Source organism: Vicugna pacos, chromosome 5 (assembly GCF_048564905.1).
Source record: "Vicugna pacos chromosome 5, VicPac4, whole genome shotgun sequence".
Lineage (NCBI taxonomy): Eukaryota > Metazoa > Chordata > Mammalia > Artiodactyla > Camelidae > Vicugna > Vicugna pacos.
In genome coordinates, this window is record NC_132991.1 from 1,614,444 (window position 1) to 1,627,015 (window position 12,572).

Consider the following 12,572-nt stretch of genomic DNA (forward strand, 5'->3'; position numbering starts at 1 on the left):
AACTTCGATGACTCAAAGAAGAAGACAAGGAAGCCAGTTTAAAAATGGGTAAAAGACTTGGATGAACACAGAAGGCATATGAATGGCTAAAAAGCACATGAAAAAATGCTCAACATCATTAGCCACTTCGCAAATATGAATCAAACCACAACAAAGTATCACTACCTACTCTCTAGGATGTCTGCAATCAAACAGACAAACAACAACAAGTGTTGGCAAGGATGTGGAGAAACTGGAACCCTTATACATTGCTGGTGGGAATATAAAATGATATAGCCACTTTGGGAAATAAATGCTGCAGCTTTTAAAAGGTTAAACATAAGCTTACCATATAAAAGAGCAATTCCACTTGTAGAGATCTATCAGGAAGTGTGGAGACTTATGTCCATGCGAAGCTTGTATGGGAATACTCACAGCAGTCTGTCATTCATACTAACCAAAATCTGGCAACAATCCAAATGTCATCCACTGGTGAATAAGCAAAATGTGGCATACCCATCCAAGGAATACTACACAGTAATTAAAAGTAGACTATGAACACATGCTACAAGGGTGAACCTCAAAAACATGAAAGAACAGTAGATACGAAAACTGGATACTGTATGATCTTATCTATACGAAATGTCCAGAAAGGCAAATTAAAAAGTATAGCAAGTTGATCCATAGTTGTCTAGAGTTGGGGTGGAAGTGGGCACTGATTGCAAAGGGGCTTTAGGAAAACTTCTGGGGTGATGGCAATGTTCTAAACCTGGACTGTGGTTGCGTGACTACATATATACTAAAAAATCAATGAACTGAACATTCACAGTGGGCAGATTTTATGGTATGTAAGTTATAAATCAATAAAGCTGAAAAAGCATGACATTATTGCTACACTACAACAGACATGTCAGATGCACCCACAGAGGAGAAAAGAGCAATCAACTCTGCTGAGTAAGTGGGGCAGGAGCCGAGGATAGAGGCACAGCAAGGCAGAAAGGACCGCACAGATTTATTTCCTCAACAAATATCTACTGCCTGCTCGGTTCTAGGTGTTTACATGTGTAAAACTTCTACAGTAAAGGGGAGACAGGAAATAAACATAACAAACACGGTAAGTTAAATATGCAGTATCTCTAGACAAGATGTGCCTTTACTATTAAGTGATGAGATTCTTCGGGCAGGAGAGGAAGGGACAGGCAGCGCAGGTACAGGACACAGGATGTGCTGCAGAAAAGCCGGGAATACAGTTTCACTGTGTTCAGTGAGCCCTATAGCTGGGGGTCTACAGAAAAATGCCCAGAGACGGTAACGAAAAGGTCAAAGCAGGAATCAGAAGTGACACTCTTTCATTCTGCACAACATAGGTACTGGTATAGATGAAACTGAGATTAGGGCATCTGCCTGGCCAAAGTGATAACAGAACCTACTGAGAATGGTCTTCACGGGACTAACAGTGCCTGGCACATAGTAAGTGCTCTAAACATGCTTGCCACTATTTTTATTATTAATATTATGGTGTCATGGTGCCTAAATTATTAAATTCTACAGTCATATTAAGATGAAACAAGAAGAGATCTAAAAAAAGGTTTGCCTCCTTCTCTTTCAAAATGATCCCGGCAGGAATAATACAAGGAAGTGCCGCCCTAACCCTCTGGGCACAGATTCAGAGCACTGCAGCTCTCTTTTTCAGAAGTATCTTTACAGTCCTTCCTTAAACTGATGGACAGTTTTAAAAATTATCTGAAGTTCTCTTCCTTAGGCTCCAACAAAGCGTACACAAAGGGAAAGCCTATCGGTAACAGAACACCCTACAGAGGTGACTGTGAAGATTATGTGTTACTATATGTATGCAATGAAGGGTTAACTCAGGAGGCCTGGGTTGCCCAAACCCTGAACATGTCAAAGGTCTTCAGGACTGGCCTTGACTGGCTTCTGAGAGTTACCTTCTGAGCCCTTGGATTATCCAGATAGAAGAGTGTTTTTGTATGTCAGAGTCTTTGGGCCACATTATTACCAGTTTGACCATTATTTATGCCAACAATGTGACTTATGGTGAATGATTCTGTACACATGAGGTCCTTGGTTTGTTGTTCCGGGGGAGGGGTGCTGGAGACTGAGCATCTAAGGTCAGCCACGTGGGCACTGCATATCCATGTGACTGACCCCTAGAAAAACCCTGGACACCAAGACCCAGGTGAGTTTCCCTGGTTTGCAACACCGCATGTGCTGTTGCATTTGCATTGTCACTCGAAGAATTAAGTACATCCCCACGTGACTTTCCTGGGAAGGGACATCGGGGAGTCTGTGCCTGTTTTAAGACAGCCAGCCAGTGCTATCATTTGTGCCAATCTCTGATCTCAATTTCCATAGTACGTTGGGGTTAAGAAGACAAACAAGAACACACTTCTTTCGTCACAAGCCTGAGGCACACTGGATTTGATGGCAACACTTAAGTCAACTTCCAGGAGATTCTGCTCTAGCCAGTGGATAATATGAATACAGAATGAATGTTTACATATTAAGAGAAACAGTTGACAATAATCAGATTGGAAACAGTAAACTACAACAGAGCTCTCACAATATAGCATACCTTTACTTCCTTTATGCTCGGAAGTGACGCATTTAGAAATTCCTCAGTTAATCTCTTCCAACTAGCAGCTTTGCTGAGATCAGAATGAATGATGAATTTTTCATAAATTCTAAAATATATCAGAAAAATCAACTCATAATTACAAAGCTTTATTAATAAAAAGGTCAGTAAGAAAAACACATTATTTCTGAATATGCACATATATATATACAAAGAAACTGACTTACCCTTCTATTGTCTTTTCTACTTTGTGGCTGTTGACATCCAGGAAACGATGAAATCTAAAAGATAAAATGTAATTCTTCTATTAATCTTGTTATATAGCTAAGTAGACTAGTCTCATAGCCCTCCCCATCCCCCCAGACACTCTATACTCAGCTTTATGTTCCCAACGAGTGCACCTCTCTCCCTGTATCACCTCCATCATCCATGCAAATAACCACTGAATCTCAGACTGCTTAAGCATCCTTTCCACAGGATACAGGTTGTCCTGAGCTTCCCAGTCCTGCCCTCTGGCTCCTTTGTCTGCCCGTAACGCCTTATGTCTAGGTCCAGCAGAGCACATTCCACAGTGGGGGTTCCTAATCATTTTATGCCATAGGGAAGCCCAAGGAATCCCAGGGACCTCTTCTCAGAATAATGCTTTCAAATCATAAAATGAAATAAAAAAGAAATCAAGTATACTGAAATACAGCTGTGAATTTTTTTTTAAAGTGTGTAACATAGTAAGAGATATATTTCTTTATTAAAGCACTAAATAACAAGACCTAGTAGTGGGTTCATAACTACGTGACAGTAACAGTAAATAACATCTAGAAATACCTGCAGTAACTACACTATGATAGTGAAATATGTGGTTTCTGCTGGTGACAGTCATGCATAAGCTATTACTGCTTGCTGCTTTCACTCACAGTTGAAGGAAATGTTACTTTTTAGTTAGAGGTTAGTGTAATTTTTCTCTTGTCCAAATCCGTAACACCTGAATTCTATCTTCAGGCCTTCAGGTTAGGAACCCCTGTTTTATATCACATGTAATTAATTTTTGTCTATCTTCCTTAATGATAGAAGCTATTGCTTCATCTACCTATGAATTTCTAGAATGTGGCCACAATTTTTAAAAAAGCAGACACGAACTGTTCATTTTTCTGATGGATTAAAGCAACATGAAATTACCATATAGGTCACTCAACTCTTGTTTTCTCTCTTTTAGTATCAAAGCCATATAGTCTGTACTTAAAAGAAGTAAATTGTGGGGGAGGGCATAGCTCAGTGGTAGAGTGCATGCTTAATTCCCAGTACCTCCATTAAAAAAAAAAAGTAAATAAATAAATAAACCTAATTGACTCCCCCTTCAAAAAAAAAAGAAAACAAAAATAAAAATAAATTAAGTCTATTTAAAAAACTTTAACTTGTTAAAAAAAGAAGTAAATTATACTACGAAATAACATATCTAATTCTAACCCAGTAAATGGCTGAGTGGAACACTACTTTACCTATTATAATTTAGCTTTTCAATGTGTAAAAGGAGATAGTAACTTGGAATGTTGCTCCCAACTCTAAAATGATGTCCATCTACCTACTGTCATTCAGAAATATCAACAGAAAAATTATTTAGGATTTAGCATTTACATTTTTCTATCTTATATGACCTATTCAGAGGCTGTTATATTTGCAAGTCACATTTCAGAAGTGAGTAGTTTCAGAAACTTGGTAGGCTTTTAGACTCATTGTTTATTCTTATTATAAACCAAGTAAGCACTTTATGTATGATCATTAAGGCTGATAATCAAGATTACAGATTTTGAAAAACTGTTCACTATTCAAGAAGATTTCTAATGAAATTAAACAGGTACAGTATTAACAATGACTAACATTATTTCAATAATAGTTTCAGGTAACGATCATAACAGTATTATCTAATTTACATCTTCCATAAAGAAAAATGAGAGCTCTGATTTCACCAAAGTATCTAACCTATAAATCTTTAAAAATTAATTACATTATAAATTGTATGAGAAGGTATATTACGTGATTTGGTGTACTCTTGTACTAAGAACTGTTCTAGGTTCTGGAATAAAAAATGAACAAAACAGACTAAGATCCCTACCCTGGTGGAACTGAAGGTGGGAGTGGAAGAGACAAACAGTAAACAACAGAGAAGTTATACGATGTGTAACGCTATGCGTTTTGCAAAAAGAAAAAGGAAAGTAGGGTAAGGAAGATCTGGAGTGGCCAGAGCAGGAAGAGGCAGTAAATGAGAATGCGGTTTTAAATAGGGTGTGACCACTATTTTGCTCTAAAACTTCACTCTGACATCCATTCAAAATATGCTTGATGCGCACTGTCCCGCGCTAAGTGCAGTGGGCGGGGCGGAACAGGACAGACAGACCCGTTCCCCAGGAGCACGCTTCTAGAACGGGAGGACGACCCCCAGCCACCCACAACCACTGTTTGTGCTTGCGTGTGTCACCGCGCCGGGGACCAGAAGGCGGAGGGCCCCGCGCTGCCGACGCAGCAGGGCGCGCGGGGGCTGTGCCGGGGGTCCGGCCGCGCGCCCCTCCCCTCGCCTAACCCCGTCCCGTCCCCGGCCCCGGTGCCGCGCCCACACCTGAAGTTGGACCAGGCGAAGTGCAGAGCGAGCTGGAAATTGGGGTCCGCCTCGTCCTGGATGCCCGCCACCCGGCGGACGAGCTCGCGCACGTCGCGCTCTTGCTGTGGGTCCAGGCGGCTCCAGGACGGCGCCGGCGACGCCATATCTCTCGCGCTCCCACCGCCTTGCGTGAGGTCGCGCCCGCTCTCGCGAGAGTTCGAGCTGCCGGTGCCTCGGAGAGGCTGTGCGGCTCTCGCGAGAGTTCACGCTGCCGCAGCGTTGAGTCTCCACGCGTATTTTTATTGGTGGCTCCGGTGTGTGTTCGCTGGTCCCACGTGGGTTAATTTAGGAGCGTCTTCAGAGGGTTAGTCATTATTATTAGTTATCTTACTGATAGTCTCAGGCTATCCTCGTTTGGTGGTTTAACTGTTGATGTTCTGAGAACAGCCACTTCTCAGTCAGTGTATCTGCATTTTCAGATGCCGTGACCCGTCAGTTGTCTCCTTCTCCAGGCGTCAGTTTCCCCTCCTAGCGGTGATCTCTAGTGATGTTTCAGTCCCCGCGCCTGCACCGGCCGCCCGACGTGGCCCGCACTGCAGCAGTTGTCCCGCACGGGGGCGGAGCGCTGCCTTTCCTCCTCTCCCCGGTGATTTTGGTAAACCCCGGTCGGCTAAAGGTGGAGTAAGGTCTTTGTCGTTGTTCGTAATTAAAACTGTAGTTTTAAACTAACTTTCTGTTAAGTATTGCTCATAACCGTTCCAAGGCTTGTTGCATGGAACTCTTTAATTTTTGTTTTCTTTTCTAGATCTAGCAGGTTTTCGTGTGATTTATTACACTGCATTACTGTAGAAAAAGATAGCTGATAATACACCACTGACGTGGTCCGTTTGGGCTTCTGTAGCAAACTACCACAGACAGAGTGGATTGTAAGCAACAGAAACTTATTTCTCATAGTTCTGGAGGCTGGAGTTTGAGATCAGGGTGCCAGCATGGTTGAGTGAGGTCCCTTTTCCTGGAAGCAGACTTCTGATTGTGTCCTCACGGTTGAAAGGGGCAAGGAGCTCACTGGGGCCTCTTTTATAAGGACACTAATCTCAATCTTGAGGGCTCCACCCTCCTTTTCTAATCACCTCCCAAAATGCCATCACCTCCCAAATAACATCATATTGGTATTGGATTTCAACGTATGAATCTTGCGGGGGACACAAACATCCAGGCTATAGCAACTACCTGAAACATAGACTATACACCATTGCACAAATCCCACAAGAAGAGGAAGCTCATAGCAGTAGAAATAACTCTAGGAAAGGGGATTTCTACTTGCTTCCTAGGCAATCTTTTCTACCCCAGTTTCAGCTATCATCTGTGTAACTTAAAAAAAAAATTTTTGTATAACTCTTAAATTTGTGTATGCAGCTCACATTTTACTTAGCACTCCAAATCTATAATTGCATGTTATACATCTCCAAAAATCAAAATATACATACACACTTATATGTGCTTCCTCTACCTCTCCACCTAGCTGGTTGGTCTTGACCTCTGGAGGGAGACTTAGAACAGGGTGCTCCCAGTGACTTGGACCAGTAGGGACTGAGCCACTCTCCCAGGCCTCCCTCGCTGGCTTGGACCAGTCTCCCCTTTCTGGAAGGGAAGTTGGAAAAATTTTCCAAAGGTGTCTCTGGTGCCTCTGATGACTGAGCTCCATTCAAAACGCCATTGGGCCCCAGATGCCTGCTGTGGGACTTTAAGGCTGATCACCCACTCTGCAGGGCACGTGGAAACATTTTGGGAGGACTATACAAAGACAGGATGGCAAACAGGCCTGGGTGCACTGTTCAGCCCTCAAGGATGGCCCTTGGATAAATTTTCTGGAAAGGTTCTGGAAAGAAAAATTCTGGGAAGGCCCCACACACGATGGTAGCTTGATTAGGGGCACCATCCACATCCTTCTTGTCCAGCCTGAGCCTGTCCCAGTGGCTACTTTGGAGGGACTTAGAAATATTTCAGGGGTGTCTCCGTTGAATGCGCCACACATGGGACTGTGCCAGTCTAAGAATACCTACCCCGGATGCCCAGCCAAGTTTGTCCTGGCTTCCTGAGGGGACTTAACAAAAATTTGGGGACAACAGTGCCCTTCTCTATATCCATCACTAGCCTGAGGAAAATTGGAAATGCTTGGGGGAGATGTAGCCAATGACCAGACTCATGCAGGATTGTGGCCTGTCCAGAGTGTCCTCCACAGGCCTGTCTGTATTAATTGGGCTGGTTCTGGCCTTTGGAGGGAGAATTAGAAACTTTTGGGGTGAGGCTCCCAATACCAGGACCCATCCAGGCTCCTTCCCCAGGCCTCCCTGGCCTTCCCAGGCCTTTCCACTCCAGGGAGTGGCTTAGAAATGTTTTGAGAATGCCTCCAAAGACCAGTCCCCAGGCAGGACCACAGCCAGGCCCAAGGTGCCCCTCCCGGAGCCCCATGCCTGTCTTGGTGATTGCCCCCTAGAGAGGGAGACATGAACATTTTGGTAATTTGCATCTATAGGTGGAACCATGGCCAAGGTGGGGTACCACCTTGGGTGGTACCTGACTCCAAAGTGAAAAGGTCCCTCCCACAAATGTTTCTCACTCCCCTTCCACTGACTGACATGTAAACAGCCTAGCAGGGAGGCCTGGGGAGGGGCCCTGGCTGTCAGCAGCACCCACTGAGTGTTCCTAATCCCACTCTAGCCCCAGCCAGGCGGGAAGTGGAGGAGGGCAGGTGGACTCAGGTATGGTCCTGCATGAGTCTAGGTCATTAGTGTGTCTCCTAAAACATCCCCCTCAAAGTAGGGGAGGAGGGGAACCTCTATGGCCTGAGAGGGCACTATAGGTCAGGCCCTGGTCCTGTGTGGATCTGGTCATTGGATGGCCTCTGGATGTCCACCTCTGGAGGATGTGGGCACCTGCCCAGGTCATCAGGGCCTTCCCAGGGAGGGTGCTTTGTTAGGTCCAGGAAATTTTTATGTCCCTTGTTGGAAGTGGACACCAGCCTGTGACCGACAAGGAGGTACCAGGAGGGTGCCTTAGTCCCGACCATGGTTGCCAGATCCCCCTTACAAATGGGGATTGGTCAGAGCCGGCCAGAGAGGCCCCTGGAAGGGTGCCATATGGGGCCTAGTCATAGAGGGCACTCCTAAAATGTTCGTAAGTTCCAGCCAATGATGTGAGCCAGTGAGAACCAAGAAGGGGGTTCCCAGGCCTGGTGGTTTCCCATGTGGGCCTGGTCATTGCATGCAGCCCCCCAAATATTTTCATGTCACCACCAGAGAAGGGGACACACAGGCAGGTCAGATGCACCCTGAGATCATACCCAGCCTCATCGAGGTCCTCTGTAGGGCCGGTCATTGCAGGCAGCACCCAGCAACTTTCCTAAGCCCTCATCGTGGTGGAGACTGGCCTAGGATGGCAGGGAGCCCCATGGAGGTGTCCTGACCATGGTCAGGCTCAGGCCTGGTCACCCGTGGAAAACGTTTCCGAGTCCTCTCTGTGCAAAGCCCTGGGTAGGGAGGCCGTGAGACGGTATCGGGGCCCAGACAGTCCTGCATGGGGCCTAGATACCAGATGTGTCTGTTAAAATTTTTCCCAAGTCCCCTTTGGAGGCAGAGACTGACCTCGGATGGACAGGGAGGCCCATCACTGTCCTGGCCACAGTCCTACATGCGGCTCAGTGGTCAGATGTACCACGTAAATATTTTTCCATGTCTCTGCAGTGGCCCGCCAGGGAAGCCTGTGGAGAGGCAGATGGTCCAACCACAGTCTCTCATGGACCCCTTCATCACCTGCCCCTCTAGAAAATGTTTCTGTGTGCAGAAACCAGACAGGAAGGCCTGGAAAGGGTGTCTGGGGCCAGCTTCCCACTCCCAGCATGGGGATCACCTCACACAGTGTTTCCTAGAGGCCTGGAAGGATGCATCCAGAGAGGGTGACCACAACAGTTGTCCACGCCCACCCACACCCCTGCATGGGACTCACATCCTTGCGTTGGTGCAAACTGACCACTCTGGGAGGCCTAAGGGATGAGGACAGCAGAATGCTCTGCACAGAACGACTCCATCCAAACCCTTGCACTGAAAAACTTGACTAAACTCTAGCCTGGCTTCTGACAGCATAAGATTGTGTCTCTAGGATGACCCCAAATAAAATACTTGTTTGAGAAATCTCAGTGCTGACAGGGAATTTACTAACTGGAGCCCATTTACATTATTGGAATGTAAACTGGTACATCCAGCATGGAAAACAGTATGGCAGTTCCTAAAAAATGAGGCATAGAATTAGTGCATGATTTAGCAATCAGACCCAAAAGAACTGAAAGCAGAAACTCAAAAGATCTTTGTACACTAATAGTCATAGCAGCACTATGCCTATTAGCCAAAATATGGAAACAACACAAATGTCCGTCAGTGAATGAATGGATAAACAAAATGTGGATATACGTGTTCCATACAATGCAATGTTGTTCAGCCTTAAAAAGGAACAAAATTCTGACACATGCTACAACATAGATGAACCCTGAAGACAGTATGCTAAGTGAGATAAGCTAATTACAGAAGGCCAAATACTGTGTGATTCCACTTACATGAGACAGTCAAGTTTATAGAGACAGAAAGTATAGTGGTTGTTGCCAGAGGCTGGTTGGGGGAGCAAGGAATGGGAGGTTATTGTTGAATGAGCACAGAGTTTCAGTCTGGGAAGATGAAAAAGTGCTGGAGATGGATAGTGTAGGTGGTGGACAATAACGTGAAAATATTTAGTGTCACTGATCTATACACTGAAAAATGGTATATTGTATATTTAAAAGTTTTCATATATATTTCATATATTTGTGATATTTTGACATCTTAAAAAATGCTTTCTAGGTAAGGAAGACCGCTTCTCCTGAGGCTAGCCCACTCTTAGAGATAGCAAAGGACTCAGCTAGCAGTCTATCATTGACATGGAAACTAACCAGTCTAGGCGATACTTCCTCTGCCCGGCTCCTGTGCCCCAGAAAGAAGATATTCCTCTGCCTCAACCATTTTACAGTCAGGTACCAGGCAGCGAGGGACCACTCCTGCAGCTTAGAGCCCACTGAAAGTATTCAGACTGATCTTTCCTGCTGCTTCCCTGGAAACCCCAGGAAAGGCTCAGCTTAACCCTGGCTTCTGTCTTCTGTACCTGATCAAAATCTGTCACTTTGCCTGTGACTCTGCAGGCATGTTAGGTTCCGGTCTCTAGGATTTGTGAGTATTGTAAACTTTGTTTTTCCTGAGCCTCGCTTGGGCCTCCTCTCGTGGACATACCTGATTGACTATGAGATAAAAGAACACAACAAACAATTTAAAAGAAAATTTTATATTAAGTATGTTTTTTACAACAATAAAAATGTTATCAATGGATGTTAAAATTAGCGGGTGGAATTTGAGGAGTCACAGGGTATTTATTTGCTCTGTTAATACAGATGTCCCCATGAAATACTGATTTATTACAAAGTGGAAAAGAACTTTAAAGTGAAAAAGCCTGCAGACTGCACTTGAACCAAGCGAGCAAGTTACTGTCGGTAATAGGGCAATCGGAAACCCCAGTACTGCTGATTGATAAGATACGTAGAGAACAGGGCGTCCCTTCCGTGGTGTCCCTGGGCTAAGTGTACGTTCGCAGCTAATCCCGAGGTAGCATCAGGAAAGCCCACACGAGGCACCATCTTCTTGTAAGGCAGACAGAGACTGAGGAACTGCTCCAGATGGAAGGAGTTTATAAAGAGATGTGGTGACTGAACACAGTACATGTATTTGTGGGCTGGATTCTTTTGTTGTCAAGAGCATAACTTGACAACAAATCAAGTGAAATCTGAATGGAGGCAGAAGATTGGGTGGTAATGCCTCCGTGCTGATATTTGTAGTTTTTTTTCTGGTTGAGTAGAATTATGGACGATTTTTATTTTCTTTATATCTTTCCATTTTGTCTATTTTCTGGATGGAACATTCTTATCTTTTTTATTGAGGTATAGTCCGTTTACAGTGTTGTGTCAATTTCTGGTGCACAGCGCAATGCTTCAGTCACATATGAACATATATATATTCATTTTCATATTCTTTTTTACCGTGAGCTGCTACAAGATACTGAATATATTTTGATTTTTCAGTTTTGATGGTTGAATAACGCAGGAGCAGGACAAACACTGATATATTCTGGAGTGATGGGGCAACTTGCTCAGAAAAAGCTCAGAAAAAAAAATTAAAAGAAGAGGAAAATGAGAGAGCAAAGATGGTAAAATCTTCACTTCACGGGAATAGAGACAAGACCATACAGGTTTTCTTTGTCCAATTCTTGCAACTTTTCTCCTAAGTTTGAAATTATTTCAAAATAAAAAGTTAAAACATTTGCATTGGATTATCCTTTTCTTTTTTTCTTTTAAATTTTTTAACACTTTATTATAGTATGGTTCCTGTACATATTCCAAATGTACAATTTGATGAATTTTGATACATGAATACATCCATGAAACCACCACCACAATCAAGATAGCTAACATGTCCATCACTCTCCAAGAGGTGCAATTTTCAAATCTCCAATTTATTCCTTCCTGCCCCCTTTACCCCCTAGTAACCATAAGTTTGTTCTTTGTGTCTATGAGTCTGCTTCTGTTTTGTAGGTAAGTTCATTTGCATCCTTTTTTTCCCCCCAGATTTCACATATAAATGATATCATATGGTATTTTTCTTTCTCTTTCTGGCTTACTTCACTTAGAATGACAATTTCCAGGCCCATCCATGTTGCTGCAAATGGCATTATTTTATTCTTTTTGATGGCTGAATAGTGTTCCATTGTATAAATATGCCACATCTTCTTTATCCAGTCATCTGTTGATGAACATTTAGGTTGTTTCCATGTCTTGGCTATCGTAAATAGTGCTGCTGTGAGCATTGGGGTGCATGTGTCTTTTTGAATTGTATTTTTCTCTGGATATATGCCCAGGAGTGGGACTGCTGGATCATATGTAAGTCTATTTTTAGTTTTTGAAAGAATCTCCATACTGTCCTCCATAATGGCTGCAGCAATTTACATTCCCACCAACAGTGTAGGAGGGTTCCTTTTTTTCCACACCCTCTCCAGCATTTATCATTTGTAGACTTTTTAATGATGGCCATTCTAACTGGTGTGAGGTGATATCTCATTGCAGTTTTGATTTGCATTTATCTCCCAATTAGTGATGTTGAGCATCTTTTCACGTGCTTGTTGGCCATCTGTATGTCTTCTTTGAAGAGATGCCTGTTTAGGTCTTCTGCCCATTTTTTGATTGGGTTGCTTGTTTCTTTTTGATATTAAGGTGTGTGAGCTGTTTGTATATTTAAGAAATTTGTCCCTTGTTGGTAGCATCATTTGGAATTATTTTCTCCC

General features: G+C 43.7%; 1 protein-coding gene and 1 long non-coding RNA gene across 4 annotated transcripts in view; one reads left to right on the plus strand and one right to left on the minus strand.

Annotated features, from left to right (window-relative positions):
- TUBGCP5 (tubulin gamma complex component 5) overlaps window positions 1–5,372 on the minus strand; it is a 46,443-nt gene extending 41,071 nt beyond the window's left edge. The window contains exons 1-3 of one of the 3 annotated variants that reach the window (XR_012072440.1): window positions 5,181–5,351; window positions 2,800–2,853; window positions 2,573–2,681 (exon numbers count right to left, since the gene is read on the minus strand). Coding sequence is in view for 2 of the 3 variants with exons in the window: in XM_006196058.3 (XP_006196120.1) it covers window positions 2,573–2,681; window positions 2,800–2,853; window positions 5,181–5,326 (309 nt within the window). In the remaining variant the exon portion in view is untranslated. Of the gene's footprint in view, window positions 1–2,572; window positions 2,682–2,799; window positions 2,854–5,180 lie in introns of all 3 variants that reach the window. The other 2 variants (XM_006196058.3, XM_031678737.2) reach the window with 2 other exon arrangements.
- Window positions 5,373–10,064: 4,692 nt separating this feature from the next.
- On the plus strand, window positions 10,065–11,555 carry LOC140696541 (uncharacterized). Its single transcript, XR_012072996.1, has 2 exons — window positions 10,065–10,221; window positions 11,317–11,555. It is a non-coding gene; the product is annotated as an uncharacterized lncRNA (long non-coding RNA).
- The last annotated feature ends 1,017 nt before the right edge of the window (window positions 11,556–12,572 follow it).